Source organism: Cotesia glomerata, linkage group LG5, assembly GCF_020080835.1.
Source record: "Cotesia glomerata isolate CgM1 linkage group LG5, MPM_Cglom_v2.3, whole genome shotgun sequence".
NCBI classification, from domain to species: Eukaryota; Metazoa; Arthropoda; class Insecta; order Hymenoptera; family Braconidae; genus Cotesia; species Cotesia glomerata.
The window spans coordinates 24327957-24353963 of NC_058162.1; the positions used below are offsets into that span (position 1 = coordinate 24327957).

At 26.5% G+C, this 26007-nt stretch overlaps 2 protein-coding genes and 1 long non-coding RNA gene across 10 annotated transcripts in view; 2 read left to right on the forward strand and 1 right to left on the reverse strand.

Moving 5' to 3' along the window:
* Positions 1-1199: 1199 nt before the first annotated feature.
* On the forward strand, positions 1200-15404 carry LOC123265292 (MIF4G domain-containing protein). Of its 6 annotated transcripts, none has more exons than XM_044728981.1 (7): positions 1200-1407; positions 2137-2218; positions 4346-4698; positions 4810-5035; positions 12098-12360; positions 12534-12662; positions 14634-15404. In XM_044728981.1, the coding sequence occupies exons 1-7, from the start codon at positions 1348-1350 to the stop codon at positions 14862-14864; spliced, it is 1344 nt and encodes a 447-aa protein (XP_044584916.1). In that variant the 5' UTR covers positions 1200-1347; the 3' UTR covers positions 14865-15404. The 6 variants fall into 6 exon arrangements, with proteins under 6 accessions (XP_044584916.1, XP_044584917.1, XP_044584921.1 ...); XM_044728982.1 differs by having other exon boundaries at positions 1316-1407; positions 2063-2218; XM_044728984.1 differs by having other exon boundaries at positions 1406-1476.
* Positions 15405-15534: 130 nt separating this feature from the next.
* Positions 15535-19572, reverse strand: LOC123265300. Of its 3 annotated transcripts, XR_006509553.1 has the most exons (4): positions 19463-19572; positions 19160-19387; positions 18864-19102; positions 15535-15580 (listed from the first exon to the last, which is right to left on the reverse strand). It is a non-coding gene; the product is annotated as an uncharacterized LOC123265300 (long non-coding RNA). The 3 variants fall into 3 exon arrangements; XR_006509552.1 differs by having other exon boundaries at positions 18864-19387; XR_006509554.1 differs by having other exon boundaries at positions 15535-15585; positions 18864-19387.
* LOC123265286 (dual oxidase) overlaps positions 19362-26007 on the forward strand; it is a 32742-nt gene continuing 26096 nt past the window's right edge. Inside the window, exons 1-4 of the mRNA XM_044728972.1 lie at positions 19362-19499; positions 21496-21573; positions 21647-21808; positions 21933-22120. Coding sequence (XP_044584907.1) covers positions 19433-19499; positions 21496-21573; positions 21647-21808; positions 21933-22120 — 495 coding nt within the window. The 5' untranslated portion in view covers positions 19362-19432. The remainder of the gene's footprint in view (positions 19500-21495; positions 21574-21646; positions 21809-21932; positions 22121-26007) is intronic.

A 26007-nucleotide genomic window follows, 5' to 3' on the forward strand; every position in this document is an offset into this window, starting at 1 on the left:
ATTAGGAAAACGGTTGACCCTAAAGGCCATCCCTGCAACTTCCCGCTAATTCCGTTAATACCTGGCCGCTTTTTTGAGCTCTTTGAGCTCAAAAGTACAATCTGTGTATTGTTTTAAGCTCTCCGAGCTCAAAAAGATACCTTTTCTATGCTTTTGAGCTCTTTGAGCTCAAAAGTCTGATAGAAGTTTCATAGAACACTATTTTTTAAATGTTCATACCGCAATAACTTTTGAATGAATGAACCGATTTTTACGCGGTTGGCGGAATTCTACGCAGTTTTTTAAGCCTCATAAAGAATTTCTAAGTTTCAATTGGTCAAACTAGAAATTTCGGAGTAACTCTGAAAAAACACTTTTTTTGCCCTCCGGGCGGAAAGTGGCAACTTTCGTCCCGCTGCGCTAAACTAAGTTGCCGCTTTCCGCCTTCGTCGGACAAAAAAATAGTATACACTCCTCGGGAAGTAAATAAGAAAGCCTCAGATCACATGTTTGTTGACCTCGGCTTCGCCTCGGCCAACAATTACATGTGATTTGAGACATATCTTACTTTACTTCCCTAGGTGTGTAATATACTATTTTCGGTTTTCTTTCGTTCACGATATCTCTCGAACGAATCAACCGATTTTGACCGAATTGGCGGCGATCGACGTGGTTTTTCAAGGTTGAGAGCTGATTAGTTTTTGGAATCGATCGGTTGAGCCGTTTAAAAGTTATCCCAAAAAATCCACCAGAAAAAATTTTTTTTCCTACTTTTTTTAGATTTCTCCAAATTTCTCAAAATCTATCGATCCGAATCGGTTCAAATTAACAGGAAATCTAAGTTTGGCGAAGCCCTTTCGAATGGCACCAACCGCGATGAAATCGGTTCAACCGTTCAAAAATTATAAGAGGTTTACATACTTACACACACACACACACACACACACATACATACAGACATAGTGACACCCTCGCGGGAATAGTCAGGAAAGCTTCCTAGGACCTCAAAACGTCGAGATCTAATGAAAACTCGATTTTCGAAAAACGGGGTAAAACCAATAACTTCCCGATTTTTGAAAATTTTCAATTTTCTTAGCGGGAAGTTAAAAATGATCAAATATCTGCTAAATTAATTCAAATTAGTTCATAAATTAATGTCACAGAACGACATTTTGATTCACGGGCGGCCATTTTGTTGAGATTTCAGAAGCTCTGTATACATAAACAGCTTAAGAAAAAAAGCGGGAGTAATTCAAATGTGTCCAATTGCAAGATCATTACGCCTACGCGAATAATCTTGATCATGCAGTTATAAAATATAAGAGGGGATGTGTTACGACATTGCATGATCTCTCATACATTAAAAATATGATGCGACAAATGATTGTTGGACTGTCACTGGTTAGTTGGCACGTCGCAATAGCTGTTGTACGTTCTTCGCGTACTTAATAACAATAATTAAATAAATTAAAAAAAAAATAATATTTAAATTCAAATGTAAATAATTTTTATAAAAATTAAGCTTATAAATTAACGCAAAAATAAATTAAATTAATTCTAATTCAAGTAAAGTGCAGACAGATTGCCTTTAAAGGCGCGTGAGTCAGGCTTTAATATTAAATATTTAAATATCAATTAGCAATGATCAATTATAAAACAAATGAAGTCGCTGATGTGGATAAATAATAGTTGAAGAAATAAATTTCCAGAATTTTTCCGTGCAATTTTATTAATAAATTATTATTATTTAAATGTGGGCATAAAATCTGTCAGTAACTTTTATTTCCGTCTTCTTCGGCTGTTACATATATATATATTATATATTATATATATATATATATATATTTATAAGTAGACTTCTGACTGTATGACTGCGCCTGTTTGCTATTATTAGTTACCAGTCATCAGACTTTACTCTCTCTTTTGTGTGTTCAAGTGGAATATAAGTTTTAGATTAACTAATTTTGTTGTAATTATTTTATTTTTTTAGTTACTTGTAATTTAAATTAGTTACTTGTTTTTTTTTTTTTAAATTAACTAATTTATTTTTTTATAATTTTTTGCTTAAGTTTCTTTTTTAAAGGCGCTGAAGTCGGTAATTAAAATGTTGGATTTTGCTTGCTAAAAGTTTATTAGTTTCGGTGGTTTATTTCTCAGATGCGGGATTTATTAGATAAAAAAAATTTTGCTATTGCGGCAGTTAAGTCTAAGCCGACTATTGAACTTTATCGACCACCAGGTAATTATAATTATTTATTTTTTTAATTTTTGCTTTGTTTGTAAACTTCAAAGAAGAAATAACACTTTTTTTTTTTTTAATAGCAATTGATTTGCTTGAATTATTTCACATTTTTTGTTTACAAAAAATTTTACCTGGTTAAAAACTACTTAATTTTATTTAATAAATTATAAGAAACTAAAATTTACTAAAAATATCTAAATAACTAAAAAAAAATTTTATAATAAGTTTATTAATTAATTAAAACTGATTTTTTGTTAAGAAAAAAACAGACAGATTAAAAACTTCTTATTAATTTGATAAATTATAAAAAAATAAATAAATTACGTTTAAAAAAAAAATATCAATTAGTCTGAATTAAAAACAAAAAATAATTTTATAATAAATCACAACAATAATAAATCCGTCAGCTAAGTAATTAAAATTAATTTTTTGTTTACAAAAAATGATACTAAAGCTAGCTGTAAATTTTTTTAATTTTTATAGCGAATTAATTACAATAAAAAAATGATTCTAAAAATTTTTATGACATTCAATTTCACTTGACCATTTTTTAACAAACAAATTTGTTCTAAAAAATAATTTATTAAAAAACTGCATTTTTGATTTTTTAAAATTTCTACATGTCATTTTTTTTGCCATAATTTATTCATAAAATTTTTGAATAATGGCTAATTTAATTTTCATGTATAAAATTATTTATTAAATTTTTTTTCAAATAATTTAATTGCTAAAAAATTATAAAAAAAGTTCTAATCTATATTATTAAAAGAGTAAGCAAAATTTTGTAACCAGTGTATTTATATAATAAAGTAGGTTTTATATCATTCTCACCAATAGTCAATTTATGATGATAAGTATTTAGGCTGCATTCGAAAATGCTCTATCTCTAGATACATAATTGAGAAATGACCTTGTATCTTAAGAACTATTAACATTTTTAAAGATATAAGCTCATCCCGATGTTACACTCATCAAGACCTTTTATTTGAGTACCCACATCATTTTTTCATATATTTATATATATTATATATATGTATATATGAGAAATATATCAAAAATGTATGTGGGTACTCAAATGAAAGCTCTTGATGAGTGTAACATCAGGATGAGCTTATATCTTCAAAAATTTCAATAATTAAGAAATGACCTTGTATCTCGTGAAATATTGACATTTTTAAAGATATAAGCTCATTCTGTTGTTACACTCATCAAGACCTTTCATTTGAGTACCCACATCATTTTTTCATATATTTGTATATATTATATATATGTATATATGAAAAATATATCAAAAATGCATGTAGGTACTCAAATGAAAGCTCTTGTTGAGTATAATGTCGGGATGAGCTTATATCATTAAAAACATCAATAGTTAAAAAATTACAGCGCAATTTAACAAAAGTCATTATTTAATAAAGCAAAATTTTATTTATTGTTGTCACATAGTGACTGCAAGGTTGCTTGTACCTATCAACTTTATTGAAATTAATTTAGCAGATATCTAATAATCTTAATAATTTTTTTAACACATAAATTATGGAGAAAAAATTTTTTTTTAAATTGACGTAGAAATTAAAAAAAAATCAGATGCAATTTTTTGAAAATAATGTTCCGGAAGAAATTTGTCAAAAATATTTTTAAAATCGTCCAGTGACTGCTACTTTAAATGTCGTTTATTTATGAAAATTATTAAGCAAATATTTGATAATTTTACGAATCTTTTTAACAAATAAATTATGGAAAAAAAATCGACGTAGAAATTAAAAATTCAATTTTTTAAAAATAACTTTTCTGAAAAAATTTGTTCAATAAAATAAATAAATTCTTAAGTGACAGCTAACTTTAATGTCGTGTTAACTACAGTATCATTGAAAAAAAAATTAATTAATCAAAATGAAAGTTAAGTTAGTCATTTAAAAATTTTTAGAATTTTTTTTATTGAAAAAAAATTGCATGTGTAAAAAACTTGAAAAACTATAAATACAATTAAAAAAAAAATTATTTTTTAGTTTCTAATTAAATAAATGAAACCAAAAAATTATAAAATCAAAATCGTTAGCTACCTTTAGTATTTAATATTATTAAATCAAAATAATTGACTAAGTTTGTGATTTTAAAAACTAGGAGGGAGAAACGACATCACCACGGCCAACCAACAATTAAACGTACACGCGAAAGAGTTTACAATGAAGCATAACGAGGGGCATCATCACAACATAGCTAACAATAAACCGATGACAAACGATAACAGATCTTACTATCTGCAGCACAGTAAATCAAGCGGGAACATACAGCGTTATTTGTATGCTCAACAGCATCAACACCAACATCAACATCAGCACCATCATCAACATCAGCACCCACACCAGCCTCAACAATTTTCTTATCACCCCAGTCACAGCGTCGTTAATTACCACGGCGCTTCGCGGCACTCCCACGCACTTAATACATCAGCTTCTAGCGGCAACATCTTGCATGTGAGTTAAATTAATTGAGACATTGATCGGTAATTGATAATTAATTTAATAGACATTATTCACTCTTGATTTATCATTAATCATCATCGTTGATTTTTTATAACGCCCCAGGCAAATGTCAGTCGGGTTCACTTCAACGTCGAGCCTAAAATAAATCCGAGTGTGAAACCTGGAAAATTGACCAAGTCATTGTCCTTTGTTTCTACTTATGGGCTGAAGCGATCCAAGAGTTTTAATAGTGATGTTCTCGCTCATAAAGCTAATAGCATTTCCGATATTGCGGCCTTAGGAAAATTTCCTGCGGCGATACAAGATGTACTTATTAAAGCAATCGAAGGTATTTATTTTATTATTAATATTTATTTAATGTACAATGCCTTTCAATGATTCGTACCGGTCAAGAATTTTACGGTAAATGGAAACATCAAAATTTGGCCAACTCTAAATAAAGAAATCACTAAGTAAAAAATTTATATAAATATTATATTAGAAATAATAAAAAAATTATTTGTCTAAATAAGGATAATTCATAATTTTGATAATAATAAAGGTAGTAATGTAAAAATTTAGTTACCAAAAAAATTGGAATTATTTTAAAAAAGATAAGCATAAAATTATAAAATTTTAAAATATAATATCTATGAAATTAGACAAATCATAAAACAAACAAGTGAAATAACAGATATTTAAAAAAATGGAGAAGAATAAATTTAGACAAGTCAATAAAAAGACAATTGAAAATTTAGAAATATAAAAAAATTGACAGTCTTAATTATTCGTAAACTTAAAAAATAGCCATCTCTAAACATAGACCAGTAAATTTAGATATCTTTAATTTTGGACATCTCTAAATATTTACAAATATAAATTTTTACAATTCATAACAAAGACGATTAAAAACATAGTAATCATACAAAATAAGTACTAAGAAATTTAAAATACAAAAGATAGCTAAAAATTAATTAATTTTCCTGTGACCGCTGCTCCAGGAAGTTATAAAGTTATTTGCGATCAATTGTCCTGTTGTTTTTAAAACACACCAAGATTTTGCTTTTAATCTTAGTAAAAAATATTTTCGAGGACCCGGAACTACCAACAGCTCCTGTGACCGCTGCTCCAGGAAGTTGTCATAGTATATTACATACCTAGGCCAGTAAAATAAGAAAAGTCTCAGATCACATGTAATTGTTGGCCGAGGCGAAGCCGAGGTTGACAAACATGTGATCTGAGGCTTTCTTATTTACTGGCCAAGGTGTGTATACTATTTTTCTGCCCTCCGGCCGGAAAGTGGCAACTTTCTGGCCGCTGCGCTAAACAAAGTTGCCACATTCCGGCTACATCGAGGAGAAAAATAGTATACACACCTTGGCCAGTAAATAAGAAAGCCTCAGATCACATGTTTGTCGACCTCGGCTTCGCCTCGGTCAACAATTACATGTGATCTGAGACATTTCTTATTTTCCTGCCCTAGGTAAGAAATATACTATTTCTGCTCGACGTAGCCGGAATGTGGCAGCTTTGTTTAGCGCAGCGGCCAGAAAGTTGCCACTTTCCGGCCGGAGGGCAGAAATAGTATATTACATACCTAGGCCAGTAAAATAAGAAAAGTCTCAGATCACATGTAATTGTTGGCCGAGGCGAAGCCGAGGTTGACAAACATGTGATCTGAGGCTTTCTTATTTACTGGCCAAGGTGTGTATACTATTTTTCTGCTCGACGTAGCCGGAATGTGGCAACTTTGTTTAGCGCAGCGGCCAGAAAGTTGCCACTTTCTGGCCGGAGGGCAAAAAAGTTATTTGCGTTCGATTGTCCTGTAATCTAAAAAAATACACCAAGATTTTGCTTTTAATCTTGGTAAAAAATATTTACGTAGACCCGAAACTGCCAACAGCTCCTGTGACCGCTGCTCCAGGAAGTTGTAGGTTATTTTTGATCGATTGTCTTTCAGAAAATCTCTTTTAGACAGAGTAAAATCTCTGTTGGTTTTTAGAATTACAGGACAATCGATCGCAAATAACTTTACAACTTCCTGGGGCAGCGTTCACAGGAGCTGTTGGTAGTTTCGGGTCTACATAAATATTTTTTACCAAGATTAAAAGCAAAATCTTGGTGTGTTTTAAAACAACAGGACAATTGATCGCAAATAACTTTATAACTTCCTGGAGCAGCGGTCACAGGAAAATTAATTAATTTTTAGCTATCTTTTGTATTTTAAATTTCTTAGTACTTATTTTGTATGATTACTATGTTTTTAATCGTCTTTGTTATGAATTGTAAAAATTTATATTTGTAAATATTTAGAGATGTCCAAAATTAAAGATATCTAAATTTACTGGTCTATGTTTAGAGATGGCTATTTTTTAAGTTTACGAATAATTAAAACTGTCAATTTTTGTATATTTCTAAATTTTCAATTGTCTTTTTATTGACTTGTCTAAATTTATTCTTCTCCATTTTTTAGTAGATTTTATAAAAATCTAACTATTGCAGCCGTCCTCATGGCGCAACTTTGAAAAAATTTAGTCGTTTTCTGACTAAGTTTGTCGAGCTGAGTCAGAAAATGTGTATAGTTCAAAAGTTTATATATGTATGTATTTATATATATATATATATATATATATATATATATATATATATATATATATATATATATATATATATATATATATATATATATTTATACGATATAACGCGGCTTGTCAGCACGATAGCGTTTTCAATTTATGACCCATTCTTCTCAAACTCAACATGCTTTATCTATCGATCAAGACCAAGGTTAAGTTCGAAGATGAGCTTAATCGGGCGAGTAATTTGGAAATGACAGGATTTTGAAATTTTGAAAATCGTAAAAATTGATGTTTTTACTACTTCAACTTGATATAATTACTGATCGAGACAAGATATCAAAATTCGGTAAAATGCATCGTAAAGCTCTTTTAATAAGCTTTAATTTCCACTACTCAGAAGTGGTAATAGCCTCAATATTACTCCTTTTAGAATTCGTTTAATGAAACAGTTTTACTGTTGCAGCCGTTTTAGAATTATTGTCTGCATCATAGCTTAATCATAATGTAAATTCAATAATTACGATAATGATTAGTCTTTCGTGTAATGTTTTCAGGTAATTCGTCAGTAAATATGTCACAAATTAGTTCTATATATTGTTTTCTTCAATTAAAATTTTATCCGGTTTCAAACATCTGATTGATTTGCAAATTGTTGTTCCTAAGCAGTTATTTAAAATTTAGTCATTTATAATTCAAATTTTATAATCTTTGCAATTCTTTGAGAAACTTTTTCTTCAAAAGTTAATTTTTTTTCCAAAATTTGTTCTAAATAGTTTTAAATTTATTATTGAATTTTGTTTTTAATTCATAAATAAGTTATACATTATTGATGTTATTATATTATTTTATTAAAAATCAATTTTCTTTATTTGAAAAATCTACTTCCATTTCGGCTGCCGAATGGCCTTTTTTTAAATATCTGTCATTTCACTTGTTTGTTTTATGATTTGTCTAATTTCATAGATATCTTATTTTTAAATTTTATAATTTTATGCTTATCTTTTTTTAAAATAATTCCAATTTTTTTGGTAACTAAATTTTTACATTACTACCTTTATTATTATCAAAATTTTGAATTATCCTTATTTAGACAAATAATTTTTTTATTATTTCTAATATAATATTTATATAAATTTTTTACTTAGTGATTTCTTTATTTAGAGTTGGCCAAATTTTGATGTTTCCATTTACCGTAAAATTCTTGACCGGTACGAATCATTGAAAGGCATTGTACTGAAAAAAAGTTAGTTAAAATGAACATTAATTAAATAGATATTTAATAATTTTTTTAACAAATAAATTATGGCAAAAAAAAATGAGAAAAAAAAATTTACGTTGATTTTTTTGTTAAAAAAATTATAAGATGTCTGCTTAATTAATTTTAATGAAATTAAAAAATATAAATTTTTTTATAATTATATAGCAGTTAAATTATTATTAAAAAATTTCACATGGAAAAATTTAGTTAGCCAATATTTAGAAATTTTATGAAAATTAATTTAACACTTTTTATAGTTTTTTTAACGAATAAATTATGACAAAAAAAAAATAATAAAAAAAAATTGTAGAAATTTAAAAAAATTATAAGGTAAAAGCTCCAATTATTGACACCATAAATTATTTTTAAATATATTTAATCATCTGTAATAATAATAACTATCATATAAATTTTAATTAAGGGGGGAAATACGTGTAGAAGGCCGTTTTCATGCTGATTTTCATTAATTTTTTTAAGGTATAAGAAATTAATATTATTTATTGAAACTATCAGGTTATTTTATACATATATTTATGAGTATTTTTTCGTATTAAACAATAATATAAGTTAACAAATAGCGGAGATATCAGCTGATACACATCGTAGGTTGTCATCCGATTTAGCAATCTGTGTGCAGTATGGAAGCCACAATTTTTATTTGAAATCAATGGCACAGAAAAATTACTTCATTTATATGTGTATCTTCCATATGAACCTCAATTCCACAAAAAAAAGTAAAAATTTCCATTTTTTACAGGGCTGTGAAATTAAGTCGTGATTTTTTACCACTTTTTCATACATTGTCTATTAAAAAAAAATAGTTTAAATAAAAATATCGCTTTCGATTGAGGTTCATATTCAAGGTAATTGTATAAAGAAAATTATAAGCCATATCGCAAGATGATTGGTTTAAAACTCTTTGAGCTAGACTGCACACAGTTTTGAAAAAACTCGTTTCGAGAAAAACGCGTTTGAAAAAAAAGTGACAGAAAAAGTTAATGTAAAATAGTATTAAAGTAATTAATAAATCGCTTATAACTTTTGAACGAATGGAAATTTTGACTTTAAATTTTCAATCTATATTTTTGAATAGTTTTACAAGCGATTTATAAAAAAAAAAAAAATTGAATCGTCTTAAGCCTGTACACGTATTTCCCCCCTTAATTAAAAAATTGAAAAAAATTACTCAGTTCAAAATATTAAATATTAATTATTAAAAGAAAATAAAAGCACCAGTTCATCAAACCAGCTTACGAACGTTTATTTTTTTAAAAACTTTGATTAGAAAAGCATTTTTTTTAAATGTCGAGTTTAAGTTAATTTCTTCATCTAATAATATCATCTTTTTTTTTTAATTAACAATATATGAAATGTAACGTCCACGTTTTCCAAAAATTATATAAATAAAATAATAATTTATTTGTCCCCGGCTCGAAATTTGCTCGCCGGAGTCCAGGGTCATAAACGGGGATTACATTATCAATAACAAAATAATAAACAAAACACTTTATTTTAAATAAATCGAAGAAAAAAAAGAAAAACCTCTTTATTGGCCTGAACATGTTAATAATCGATATAAACAATATAAACAAATTAAACAATATTCGAACACTCTTCTCACACATACTCTCACTCGCCGTGAGCGTCAAAATCGCGAACTAAACTTCAAAAGCTGGTTCCCCTGCTTCCCCAGGAGACTAGCCGTCACCCCTGGGCCTAAACCTCTACCCCGAGAGCGAATGGAGAGTGTCCTCTTCGCCCCACCTACACGGCTTATGATCACCTACCGTACCTCAGCTGAAGGCTTTGGCACGGGGAGAAGCACTTTCATCCGGTCGGTTCATGATACTTACCTGAGCCTTGGTCAGACTCCAGGTAGAGTATCATCCTCTGGAATTACTTGGTGAAGAGTATTCGCCCGAGTAATTCTCCCGAGAAAGAACTGCTTCCTTTATCGAGCCAAATTTTGGCGTTTATCATTTTTTGCCTAACTCTCTTGTAACGAAAAGGAAGAGTCGTTTTAGACACCTATCCGGTGTTCTCGTACTAGCATTCAAAAATAATTATTTATTATTTTAATCGAATTTTCCTTCCTCTTCTATCCATTTGTCTCGCCAAATTTTAAGTTTTTATTTTTGAAACTCAAATCTTTATTATTTTAATCGCAATTTTCTTCATTCTCTATCCATTCGTTTCGTCAAATTCACAATTCTTTATTATTTTAATCGCAATTTCCTTCATTATATATCCATTCGTTGATTTTTCCATACTAAATTGTCTTCGGGACTTATAAAATTTTCGCTTACCTAATTTATTTCTTACAAAATAATAATCGTCATTTCTTTCATTTTATATCCATTCATCACTTTCCCATACTAAATCTTGTTCGGAACTTAGAATAATTTTCCCAGTCTTTTAATTTCTTTTTACAATTAATTCGCTCGACTTCGTAATAATTTCTCACACGCTTATTTTCTTAATTTAATCATACCTTCGGTAACAATAATATAAAATTATTAACTAAATAAATACAATAATTAAATAATAATCGCCGCACTAATAACAATAATTGTTTCTATTAATTTTTAAGTAATTAACAACGAATAAACTAAAATACTCAATTACAAAAAGTAAAATTTGGGTCATAGAAAAATTCATAAAATTGAATAATCGAAATTAATTATATGCTTTATAATATTTAAATAATGGGTGTCAATAACTAGTTGATAATTTTTAAGCTGAATCTCTTATTGACAGCCATTCGACAGCGCTATCACGCCTTTTTTTGACTTTAATCTAAAAAATTAACTGTAATAGTTTGAACTCTTCTGATTAAATAAATTATTTTAAAATAAATTTTTATATTTTTAAAAGTAATTAATCATTTATGGAAATTATTATTAATAAACTTTAATAAAATTGATTACTTAATAATAAGTTTGGATAAATAAGAATAAGCAGATGATTCTAGGCATGCTTAGTATAGGTGTCAATAATTGGGGTGAAGGTATGTCAATAATTAGATCAATCAGTTTTTTAACCTGCCAATAATTGGTGTATCCGGATAATCTATTTAATTATTTAAAATTAATTAGTAAATATCAGTGATTATGATTTTAAAAAAAGAAATTGATTAGTAAAAAGATTACTTGAGACATTACCACAAACAAAATTCAACGATATTGATATTTGATTGCTTAAAAAAAATGAATTCATAACTTTGTCTCTAATAGTGTCAATAATTGAGGCTTTTACATTATTTAATCATTTTTTTAACAAATAAATTATGGCAAAAAAATGAGAAAAAAAATTGACGTAGAAATTTTAAAAAATTGCAAATGCAATTTTTTAAAAATAATTTTTCAGAAGAGATTGATTTGTTAAATAAAATTAAAAAATTATTAAGTTACTAACTTTAATGTTGGATCAAGAGAAAAATTTCTTAGTTTAAAAATTTTCTAACTCAAACCACGAAGAAAAAATTCTTGAAAATTATTTACTTGATTAAGATGAATTTTTTTTCTGTGTACTTACTTTACATGGTTGTCTCACTTAAATATAATTATAATTACAGATCCAAATGTATTGAATTCACGCTCCTTAATGGAGTTAGTCCGTCATCTGCTGGGAAGAGTCGTCGAACAGCGGAAGCACGCGGAACCCGCAGCTAAAATTTGCATTAAAATTGTTGAGAAAGAAGTCAAAGAAACGTTCCTTGAATCTTTGTTGAACACCTGCCAACAATTGTACCAAGATCATGCGCGGTCATTGCACGATCTTTCTATTTGTCATCGGTTTTCGGCTTTTATGACATTCCTCAATGAAATGTACTGCCAGGTGAGTTTTTTTGTAGTAGTATTTCTTCACATCTATTATATACAATGAAGAAAATAAGAAAATTTATTAAGCCAAAGTTTTCTTATTTATAATCCACAAATCTCGTCACATAGTGCTAGTTTATAAATAATAAATAATAATTTAAAAATAATTAATTTAAAATTGTACTTCAGTTGAAGCGAAGACAACTTCAATTAAAAACACAGCAAGAGGGAGTTCCACCTGGCAGAGTTTTACTAACTCTTCTTTGGAAATGTTGTCTCGATTGTTTACAGGCTTCTTTTATTACATCTTTACCTGAAGTAAGTAAAAATCGAATAAATCAAACCAAAAATGATTAATAATTGATTATTAAATATTAAACAACAAATCTTGAGAACGTAGACAATACAATAAAATTTATTAAAAAAAATTTATTAAAAAATTAATTTAAAAAAATTTATTAAAAAATTAATTTTAAAAAATCTATTAAAAAATTAATTAAAAAAATTAATTAAAAAATTAATTAAAAAAAATTAATTTGGAAAATAAATTTAAAAATTGATTAAAAAAAATTTATTAAAAAATTAATTAAAAAAAATTAATTAAAAAAAATTAATTTGAAAAATAAATTTAAAAATTGATTAAAAAAAATTTATTAAAAAATTAATTTTAAAAAATCTATTAAAAAATTAATTAAAAAAAATTAATTAAAAAAAATTAATTTGAAAAATAAATTTAAAAATTGATTAAAAAATTAATTTTAAAAAATCTATTAAAAAATTAATTAAAAAAAATTAATTTAAAAATTGATTAAAATAATTTATTAAAAAATTAATTTTTAAAAATCTATTAAAGAATTAATTTAAAAAAGTTCATTAAAAAATTTATTTTAAAAAATTTCTCAAAAAATTTCTTTAACAAAATAAAATAGTGTGAGTAGAGTTAGTATATATACATTCTACACAGAAAGAAAAATTTCTTGACTGAAGAACAAAATTCTTGGCTCAAGAAAATTTTCGGGTGCCTGAAGGAAGACCGAAGTTGTGTTGGCCGAAGTAAAAATTTTTTTTGAAATTCTATTCTTAATAAATACTTGATACAATAAATTTTTATATTTGATTAAGACTTTTAAATACTTCAGGGAAGCAGCGCCACCTATTTCAGCTGAGAAAAAAATTTTCTCACCTTGAGAAAATTTTTCTCGAGAATATTTGATACCCATTTTATATTATTTTAGCGTGCAATTATACATATTGGATGAAAAAAAATGACGAAATATTATTTGATCTTGCCATTTGACATGTTAATCAATAAAAATATTAATGAACTAATGACATTTTTAAAGATATAAGCTCATCCCGATGTTAGACTCATCGAGACCTTTAATTTGAGTACCCATATCAATTTTTCATATATTTTATATATTTATATATATTACATATATGTATACATAAAAAATATATCAAAAATGCATGTGGGTACTCAAATGAAAGCTCTCGATGCGTGTAACATCATAATGAGCTTATATCTTCAATAATGTTAATAGTTAAGAAAGTACAGTGCAATTTAACAAAAGTCATTATTTAATCAACAAAAAATTTTTTCATAAAAATTCTAATACCTGTAAACTTTAGTGTCATTATTTTTTTTTTATTTGATTAAATAATTTATTTTTTATGTAGATTTATGCAGTGACCTGTCGCGTGGATAAAAATGCAGATTCTAAAATAGAGTCACTTTTTTTAGAGCGGTATGTTTGTGAAGACTTTTTGCTAATTTGTACCGAGGGAGGTATAGCCTGCAATTATACATATTGAATGAACAAAAATGATGAAATATTATTTGATCTTGCCATTTGACATGTTAATCAATAAAAATATTAATGAAAATTTACTTCTATCTTTATATTTAATTTTTTGGATCAAGAGAGAAATTTTCTCAAGACAAGAAAATTTACTTCTATCAAGAACTAAATTTTTTGGAGCAAGAGGCTGAATTTTCTCAAAACAACAAGATTTTCTTGACTTAAATAAATTTTCTTGGATCAAGATACATATTTCTTAAACCAAGAGAATTAATTTTTAGAATAAGTGAAATTTCTTGTCAAAAAAAAATTTTTTTTTCTCAAGAAAATAATTATGAAGAAAAATATTTTCTTAGCTCAAGTGAATTTTTTTTTTGTGTAATTTTACATCTTATTGCTATTGTCCACGTTTCCAAAATTTGTTGTTTAATATTTCATAAAACATGGATGAGAATCACCAAATTAATTATTAAATTACAATTTACAGATGGAGTGTCTGTTTTACATTTTAACATGCATCGGTAAGGATCTGGACGTAGAACTGCCAATGCAATTAGAACAATTACTAGCTACTGTACGTGATAGCTTTCTTATTGACAATTCAACGCAACCAGCAATTCGTAAGATCCTATTGCAAATAATAGAACTCCACGCAGCACACTGGCAACTTCCTGCGTCTGCCCTCGTTTATTACTATCCTGGCTCATCGAAATCATAATCTATCATTTTAACACCCTTGACATCCATTTAATTAATTTTGTTATTATATATTTATCTATCCTTTCTTTTTTACTTCGTTATTCAATTATTTAAACATCTTAATTTATCTAAAAATTATTAATTATTTTTAGTTAAAATAACAATCAAATTTTTTTATTTTGCCAGCATTTATAAAATTACTCATTTTTAATATTAAAAAAAAAACCAAGGTCATGGCTTACTCGATCGAGTAACCTTGCAGTAGATCCCATTGATTGTTTTCCTGGAAGATATTTATTACTTATTATTTATTATAATTATTATTTATTATTTTATTTAAACAAAGAAAATGGAAATTAATTTTAATATTCTATTGTAAATAATTTTAAATATTTATCTCTAGTTATAAGTAACAAATGTAATTGATTTAAATGAAAATGAAGTTGCATCAGATGATGATATATGTCCGGATAATTTTTCATTTAAATAAATATTTATCTGTATAAATATTTTACGCAACAAACTCGATCATCTTTAATACATATGTATGTAAGAGAGATTTAAATGATTATTATTTTTCACTGCACGTACTACTGGGGAATTGGGCCGGAATCGTCAGTACCCAGGACCTTGCAACCAATAAACCATGTCCTTGATCTCCTTTGCGCTAATTTAAAACTTCTTTTTTTTTTTATTTAATTTATTGCTGGTGATTTAATTTCATTTTTGGAACTGCTATACTTATTGAAAAAAATGTTTCATTAAGTATTAATTTATTTATTTATATTTAGAAGACTATGTTAGATCTTAATTAATTTTTAAGCTTGTAATAATTTATAACCAGCAACCTTGCAGTCACTATGTGACTGCCGTGACCTATGAACTATAAATAAATGAAATTTTGCTTTATTAAATAATGAATTTTGTTAAATTAGACTGTAATTTTTTAACTATTGATGTTTTTAAAGATATAAGCTCATCCCGATGTTGTACTCATCAAGAGCTTTCATTTGAGTACCCACATGACATTTTTGATATATTTTATAAATATGGTATTTGTGAGATATATAAATATATACAATATATAAAAAATTGATGTGGGTACTCAAATGAAAGGTCTTGATGAGTGTAACATCGGGATGAGTTTATATCTTTAAAAATGTCAATAGTTCACAAGATACAATGTCATTTCTTAATTATTGACATTTTTTAAGATATAAACTCATTTCGATGTTACACTCATCAGGACCTTTCGTTTGAGTGCCCACATGGCATTTTTTGCATATTTTATATATATGGTATTTGTGAGATATATAAATATATAAAATATATGAAAAATTGATGTGGGTACTCAAATGAAAGGTCTTGATGAGTGTAACATCGGGATGAGTTTATATCTTTCAAAATGTCAATAGTTCACGCAATACAAGGTCATTTCTTAATTATTGACGTATTTTAAGATATAAACTCATTTCGATGTTACACTCATCAGGACCTTTCGTTTGAGTGCCCACATGGCATTTTTTGCATATTTTATATATATGGTATTTGTGAAATATATAAATATATAAAATATATGAAAATTGATGTGGTACTCAAATGAAAGGTCTTGATGAGTGCTAACATCGGATGAGTTTATATCTTTAAAAATGTCAATAGTTCACAAGATACAATGTCATTTCTTAATTATTGACATTTTTTAAGATATAAACTCATTTCGATGTTACACTCATCAGGACCTTTCGTTTGAGTGCCCACATGGCATTTTTTGCATATTTTATATATATGATATTTGTGAAATATATAAATATATAAAATATATGAAAAATTGATGTGGGTACTCAAATGAAAGGTCTTGATGAGTGTAACATCGGGATAAGTTTATATCTTTCAAAAATGTCAATAGTTCACGCAATACAAGGTCATTTCTTAATTATTGACGTATTTTAAGATATAAACTCATTTCGATGTTACACTCATCAGGACCTTTCGTTTGAGTGCCCACATGGCATTTTTTGCATATTTTATATATATGGTATTTGTGAGATATATAAATATATAAAATATATGAAAAATTGATGTGGGTACTCAAATGAAAGGTCTTGATGAGTGTAACATCGGGATGAGTTTATATCTTTAAAAATGTCAATAGTTCACAAGATACAATGTCATTTCTTAATTATTGACATTTTTTAAGATATAAACTCATTTCGATGTTACACTCATCAGGACCTTTCGTTTGAGTGCCCACATGGCATTTTTTGCATATTTTATATATATGATATTTGTGAAATATATAAATATATAAAATATATGAAAAATTGATGTAGGTACTAAAATGAAAGGTCTTGATGAGTGTAACATCGGGATGAGTTTATATCTTTAAAAATGTCAATAGTTCACAAGATACAAGGTTATTTCTTAATTATTGACGTTTTTTAAGATATAAACTCATTTCAATGTTACACTTATCGAGACCTTTTATTTAAGTACCCACATGGCATTTTTCATATATTTTATATATATGGTATTTGTGAAATATATAAATATATAAAATATATGAAAAATTGATGTGGGTACTCAAATGAAAGGTCTTGATGAGTGTAACATCGGGATGAGTTTATATCTTTAAAAATGTCAATAGTTCACAAGATACAATGTCATTTCTTAATTATTGACATTTTTTAAGATATAAACTCATTTCGATGTTACACTCATCAGGACCTTTCGTTTGAGTGCCCACATGGCATTTTTTGCATATTTTATATATATGATATTTGTGAAATATATAAATATATAAAATATATGAAAAATTGATGTAGGTACTCAAATTAAAGGTCTCGATGAGTGCAATGTCGGAGTGAGCTTATATCTTAAAAAATGTCAATATTTCACAAGATACAATGTAATTTTTTAATTATTGACATTTTTTAAGACATAAACTCATTTCGATGTTACACTCATTGAGACCTTTCACTTAAGTACCCATATGAGATTTTTTATATATTTTATATGTATGGTATTTGTGAAATATATAAATATATAAAATATATGAAAAATAGATGTGGGTACTCAAATGAAAGGTCTTGATGAGTGTAACATAGAAATTACCTTATATCTTTAAAAATGTCAATAGTTCTCAAGATACAATGTAATTTTCTAATTATTGACATTTTTTAACATATAAACTCATTTTAATATTAAACTCATCGAGAGCTTTCATTTAAGTACTTACATGGCACTTTTTGCATATTTTATGTATATATGGTATTTGTGAAATATATAAATATATAAAATATATGAAAAATTGATGTGGGTACTCAAATGAAAGGTCTTGATGAGTGTAACGTAGAAATTACCTTATATCTTTAAAAATGTCAATATTTCACAAGATACAACGTGATTGTTTAATTATTGACCTTTTTTAAGATATAAACTCATTTCGATGTTACACTCATCGAGACCTTTCATTTAAGTACCCACATGGCATTTTTTATATATTTCATATATATGGTATTTGAGAAATATATAAAATATATGAAAAATTGATGTGGGTACTCAAATGAAAGGTCTTGATGAGTGTAACATAGAAATGAGCTCATATCTTTAAAAATGTCAATGGTTCCCAAGATACAATGTCATTTCTTCATTATGTATCTAGAAATAGTGCATTTTCGAATGCAACACCAAATTTTACCATAAAAACTAATTTTATCATATAAATACACTTAATAATAGATTATTTTTTTTTAATAAAAAAAATTATTTTCAAGTTCATTGAAAAATTCAATTCAATTTTTTTATTCAAAAAAATTTTTAAAAATTTTTTTAAGTACTAATTAATTTCTTATGATCAAAATTAGTCTGCAAAAAAATGTATTAAAAAAAATTTTTTCTTAATCACTAAAAAAAAAAAATAATCAAAGCCAAGTAGTGGAAGAAGATGAGTAGGTCCAATTGAAGAAAAAGAATGTCTGAAGAGACTCGTAAAGGTAAGTATGCAGAAGATGCTACTCACAGTACATCTAAAAGTGGGAGTTTAGCGATCGTCCAGGTGACGTCCACGTTTTTATTAAACAAAGACATGAATTTAATAAAAACCACAGTGTGTGGGTATAAGTATGTCAGTGTTGGTTCCATTTGTTAGTGTAGAAGGCAAAGACAAAATAGGCCGACGACTTTCACCGACAGGTTGGCTCTCGGTGTAGGCTCCTCACTGTATCTCGTCTCTGCAGGTAGAGGTATATCCTCGTCTAACTACAACCAGATACTTACTACAAGACACTAGCTTCTATAGACACCTTACTTACGTACCTTTCCATGTGTTTTTTACTCCCATACTCAGCACTCCTCAAATCCGTGATCCCGGTGGGGACTCCGTTCGAACAAACTGAGACTTCTTCTGAAGACTCTCATCGTGACCACAGACGTTCATCACATACCAATAGATTTCCTTTCAATATTATCTTGTGATAGTTTTTTAAAATAATATTACTCGCTTTTCGGAAGATTTTACCGAAGAAAATGTCCAAGTGCTTGTGCCTGAAAATTGAAAAATATTTTTATTAGAATCTGTAACAAGTAATTATGTTATCTAATGAATATTATCGAACTTACCTCGTTAATCTTTTATTGATTTTGTGCATCGGCTCTGGTGAGTTTCAGTTTTTATTATTCTTCTGATGATATTGTTTTAGTTTTAAATATTTAAGTGAAAGGTGAAAGCGAGAATAGTTTTTTTATGTTATCCATTCTGTTAAATAATAATATTATATTTATTATTTTTTTAGTTATTATTATTTAGGGTTGCAAATTTTTTTACAATTCATTTTTTATTTAATTTCAAAAATTTTATTTCTGATGAAGAAAAAATTTTTTGTAATTTTATTATTATTATTAATATATCAAATATTTAATAATTTTTTTTTTAATAAATTATGGCAAAAAAAATAAATTAAAAATTGACGTAAAAATTAAAAAAAATTAATTTTTTTTTTAAATAATTTTTTGGAAAAAATTAAGTGACTGCTAAGTTTAGTGTCATGTTTAAAAAAAAAATTGTTAAGTGGATATTTAATAATTAAAAAAATTTTTTCTAATTAATAAATTATGAAAAAAAAATAGAAAAATAAATTGACAAGTAGAAATTTACAAAAATTAAAAATATAATTTTTTTTTTTTAATAAATTATGGCAAAAAAAATAAATGAAAAATTGACTTGTAGAATTTTTGAAAGATTAATTTTTTTTTTTAATAATTTTTTGGATAAAATTTGGTGAAAAAAATCAAGTGATTCCTAATTTTAATGTTATGTTTATAAAAAAATTAATTTAGCACATATTTAATAATATTAAAAATATTTTTTTAATTCATAAATTAAGACAAAAAAAAAAAAAATAGAAAAAAAATTGACAAGTAGAAATTTAAAAAAATTAAAAATGTAATTTTTTTTAAAATAATTTTTTTGTTAAAAAAGTTTAAAAATGGTCAAGTGATTGCTAACTTTAATGTCATATTTATATGAAAATTATTTCACCATTTATTTCATAATATTAAAAAAATTTTTAACAAATATATTATGAAAAAAAAAAAAAAAAAAAAAATTGACAGAGAAATGAAAAAAAAATTGAATTTAAAAAAAAAATTAAAAAATGATCAAGTGTTAAATTTAATGTATTCATAATAAATAAAATTGAGATAAAAATAAGTTAATAAAAAAATGATTTTTTAACAAATAAATTATGACAAAAAAAAATTGACGTAGAAAATTAAAAAAAATTTTAAATATAATTTTTTTTTAATAAATTTTTTTGTTGAAAAAGTTAAAAAATGGTCAAGTGATTGCTAACTTTAATGTCTTATTTATATAAAAATTATTTAAGCATCTCTTTTATAATGTTAAGAATTTTTTTAACAAATAAATTATGCAAAAAAATTGACAGATAAATGAAAAAAAGCACAAAATTTAATTAAAAAAAAAGAATTTGTTTGTTAAAAAAAATTAAAAAATGATCAAGTCCTAAATTTAATTTATTCAAAAATAAATTAATGAAAGAATGATTTTTTTTTAACATATAAATTATGATAAAGAAAATTGATGTAGAAATTAAAAAAAATTAAAGACATAATTTTTTTTAACAAATTATTTTGTTAAAAAACAATTAAGTGAATGCTTACTTTAATATCATATTTATATAAGAATTATTTTAGTATTTATTGAGTAATATTAAGAATTTTTTCACAAATAAATTATAAAAAAAAAGCAGAAAATTTAATTTGAAAAAAAATAATTTTATGTTAAAAAAAAATAAAAAATAATAAAGTCCTAAATTTAATTTATTCATGATAAATAAAATTAGAATAAAAAAATGATTACCTTTTTGATCTAAAAATTGAGGACATTTGATGTTTTATATAATAAATAAATTTGGATTTGTCCCAAGGCTAAAAAAATCTAAATATAAATAATAAACGTTTCTTCCCAAGTTAAGCATGAGAGTATTAAACAAAGGTAAAAAAGGAACAGACGGTACTTATCTTCCATAAATCTTTGAGTGCAGCGACCGTACTTTACTAAATTACTTTTATTTATTTATGTATTTTTATTTATAATTTCATTGTTTCAATGGTATTACGTGGTCGTGTTTCAGATGGAGGAAGATATGTCGAGAAGCAAAGATATGATGGATGGTACAATAACATTGCGCACCCCGACTGGGGATCTGTTGGTAATAACAACAAAATTTAGATTATGATTTTATGTTTGTAATTCTTCGACTTATTATTTGATTCGCTTTCCAGACAACAGATTGATCAGGAAAGGACCCTCGGCATACGCAGACGGCGTCTATATGATGGCCGGCCAGGACAGAGCATCGCCGAGAAAGCTGAGCGACTTGTTTATGAAAGGCGATGATGGTATTGCGTCAATTAAAAATAAAACTGCTCTATTTGCATTCTTCGGTAAGATAACAATAGTTTTTTTTTTTTTTTTCAGCTGTTACTGTAATTATAATTATTATTGTAATGTAATAAATAGTTGCTGGTTAGAAAAAATGTTGTGCAAACTTTTATACTTTTTGTTTAGGTCAATTGGTTACTGCTGAAATTATAATGGCGAGCGAAAGCGGGTGCCCTATTGAATTCCATCGGATAGAAGTTGAAAAATGCGATTTTATTTTTGATAAAGATTGCCAGGGCAATAAATATATTCCGTTTCTACGGGCTGATTACGATCGCAAAACTGGGCACAGTCCCAATAGTCCTCGCGAACAGGTAAGTTATTATTTACTGTTCCAGATTATTGATAAAAAATATTTTTAACTTCCCGCTAAGAAATTCGAAGATTTTCAAAAATCGGGAAGTTATTGTTTTCACCCCGTTTTGCAAAAATCGAGTTTTCATCAGATCTCGACGTTTGAAGGTCACAGGAAGCTTCCCTGAATATCCCCGCAAGGTTGTCACGGTGTCTGTATGTATGTGTGTGTGTGTGTGTGTGTGTGTGTGTGTGTGTGTGTGTGTGTGTGTGTGTGTGTGTGTGTGTGTGTGTGTGTGTGTGTGTGTGAAAGTATGTGAACCGCTTATAACTTTTGAACGGCTTGACCGATTTCATCGTGGTTGGTGCCATTCGAAAGGGCTTGACCAAACTTAGATTTTGAAAACTATTTGGACCGATTCAGATTGATAGATTTTGAGAAATCTTCAAAAAACTGAAAAAAAAATTTTTTTCAAATGTGGTTTTTTTGGAATAACTTTTAAACGGCTTTATGGTTCAATTCCAAAAACTAATCAGCTCTTAACCTTGAAAAATCACGTCGATCACCACCAGTCCGGTCAAAATCGGTTGATTCGTTCGAGAGATATCGTGAACGAAAGAAAACCGAAAAAAGTGTTTTTTCGGAATAACTCCGAAATTCCTAGCGCGATCAATTCAAAATTTAAGATTCTTTGTGAGGCTTGAAAAACTGCGTTGAATGCTGCCAACCGCGTGAAAATCGGTTTATTCATTCAAAAGTTATTGCGGTTTAAAAATTCAAAAAATAGTGTCATCAAATCCCTATCAGACTTTTGAGCTCGAAGAGCTCAAAAGAATAGGAAAGCAATCTCTTTGAGCTCGGAGAGCTCAAAATAACCCATAAATTGTATTTTTAAGCTCGAAGAGCTCAAAAACGTCTTTGGTGCAATTTTAAGCGCCTAAGTATGGAATTAGCGCGAAGTTGCAGGGATGGCCTTTAGGGTCAACCGTTTTCCTAATTTTTAGTAGATTTCATAGAAATCTAACTATTGCATTTGTCCTCATGACGCAACTTTTGAAAAATTTTGCTATTTCCTGACTCAGTTCGTCAAGCTGGTTCAGAAAATGCCATTAGTTCAAAAGTTTATATATGTATGTATTTATATATATATATATATATCTATATATATATAGGAGACTTTCTATAGATATAGATAGTCACTCATCACGATATCTCTGGAACTATAAGACCTAGAGACTTGAAATTTGGCAGGAATATTCCTTTTGCCAAGTAGAGGTCAGCTAAGAACGGATTTCACGAAATTCCACCCACAAGGGGGGTTGCGAAAAAAAATTCATATTTTTCAATTATGGCTTTTAATAGTTCAAAACTTGGTCAGAATGTTTCAAATTACATTTAGAAATTTTTTAAAAACGAATTCTGTGACATTCCACCCCCCTGGCGTGCCCGTGCGTGGGCGTCAAATTAAGAAAAAATTCGTAAATTTCAATCTATAGCTATTAATACTTTGAAACATGGCCAGAATGCTTTTTTGGCGTTTTTGAGCTGTTAAGAATAAATTTCATTAAATTCTACCCCCACATGTCCGTGCGTGGGCGTAAAATTAAAAGAAATTGTACCTTTTAATCTATAGCAGCTAAAGGATTGAAACTTGGCCAGATTGATTTTTTTGGAGTTTTTGAGCTGTAAAGAATGAATTTTATGAAATGCCACCCTCACAAATCCTTGCGTGGGCGTTAATTAAAAAATTATAAAATTCAATTCCTAAAAGATAATAAGAAGGCATTAAATATAAAAAAAATTAAAAATTTTTATATAAGGTAAAAGCCCTAATAGATGATCATGTACCATTATATGATCACTCCGTGTATTTGTATACGTAGTTAGATAACAAAATTAATATTTTTCGCGCCTGGCGTATATTGTACGCCACGCGAAGCGGGCGGGTAATGGCTAGTATATATATATATACAATATAACGCGGATTATCCGGACGATAGCGTCTCTAATTCATAATGGATCCGTTTCAAACTCAACATACTTCATTTTTAGACGATTACCAAAGCCAAGTTCAAAGATGAGCTTAATCGGTCAAGTAGTTCAGAAATTACAGAGTTTCAAAATTTTCAAAATCCTAAAAATTCATTTTTTGGCAGATTCTTTCGCGCATAACTTTTGAATGAAATAACTTATCGAATTTTTGTAAATTTCATTTTAAAGCCCATTAAACAAGCTTCAATTTTCATGTCATTTTATTTACCTAAACTTAAAATAACCTATTCGTCTGTAGGTTTTTAATGAAATTTTTAGTAGATAGTAGTTAATAGGTTATTAATGAAATTTTTTAGTAAATAGTAGATTCTATTACTCCAATTAATGAATAAATGAATTATGTTATTATTATATATAATTAATAAATAAATAAATTATTAATATTTATAATTAAAATTTGCTTTATGTGAAATCTACTTCCATTTCGGCTGCCGAATGGCCTTTTCTTTTTTTTTGCGCTGATAATATCTCTAAAATAATTTTTAATTATTTTTTATTGATGATATTGAAGTTTACTGACATTAAAAAATTTTTTATAATTTTATAGCAATTAAATTATTGTAAAAAAATAATTATTTAAAAATTCCACATGTAATAATTAAAAAAAAAAATTTTTGAAAGAATTTTTTTGTTGGAATTGATTTTTTAAAAAAATCGACAACCGTCAGCTGACTTCAGTATCATTTTTATTAATTACACTGAAATTAACTGACATTAGAAATTTTTTTATAATTTTATAGCAATTAAATTATTATAAAAAAAAAATTTATTAAAAAATTCCACATGTGAAAATTAAAAAAATAAATAATTAGTGAAAGTTTTTTAGAATTTTTTTATGGAGCTGAAGTTAGCAGACATTTGTCAATTTTGAAAATATTTATTATTAAAAAAAAGTCAAAAAAAAACTTCACAAGTAGAAAATTTAAAGAACTAGGTTTAGGTGCAATTTAAAAAAAAATTTTTTTCAATTTTAAATTAATTAAAGAAAATAACCAAAATATTTTTTAATATCAGCCGATTACGACATTAAAGTTAGCAGTCGCTTGATAATTTTTTAATTTTATTTAATAAAAAAATTTTCTTCCAAAAAATTATTTTTAAAAAATTGCATTTTTAATTTTGCAAAATTTTTAGATGTCAATTTTTTACTTTTAATTTTTTTTGCACTAATTTATTTTTTTTTTAAATTCTAAAAGTTAATGAAAATTAAATTATCCATTTAAAAATTTTTAAGATTTTTTTTCATTAAAAACATGATTAAAAAAAAAAAAATTTCATTTGTAAAACAATTGTAATTTAAAAAAAATATTTTTTTGTTCTAATTTAATTATTAAAAAAAATCAAAAAATTAAAAACGTCGGCTGACTTTACTATTATTAAAAATGATTAAATATCTGCTATTTTAATTTTCATCAGCTGATTTCAATATCACTGTTTTTTTATGTAATTGATTTTTTTTTTAAATTAAAAAAATTGACAGTTATCAGCTGACTACAGTATCACAAAAGTAAGACACTGAAGTTAACTGACATTAGAAATTTTTTTATAATTTAATAGCAATTAAATAATCATGAAAATGAAGTTAGCTGACATTTTAAAATTTTTAGAAATTTTTTATTGAAAAAATTTCAATTAAACAATTAAAAAAAAATTTCACATGTAAAAAACTTGAAAAATTATAAGTGCAGTTTTTTAGAAATATCTTTTTAGTTGAAATTTAATTAAAAAAAAAAATCAAAAATTTTTAGACGTCTGCTAACTTCAGTGTCATAAATAATTATAAAAAAATTCTAAATGTGAAAATTAAAAAAAATCACAAGTGGAAATTTTTTAAATAATTCTTTAGTTGTAATT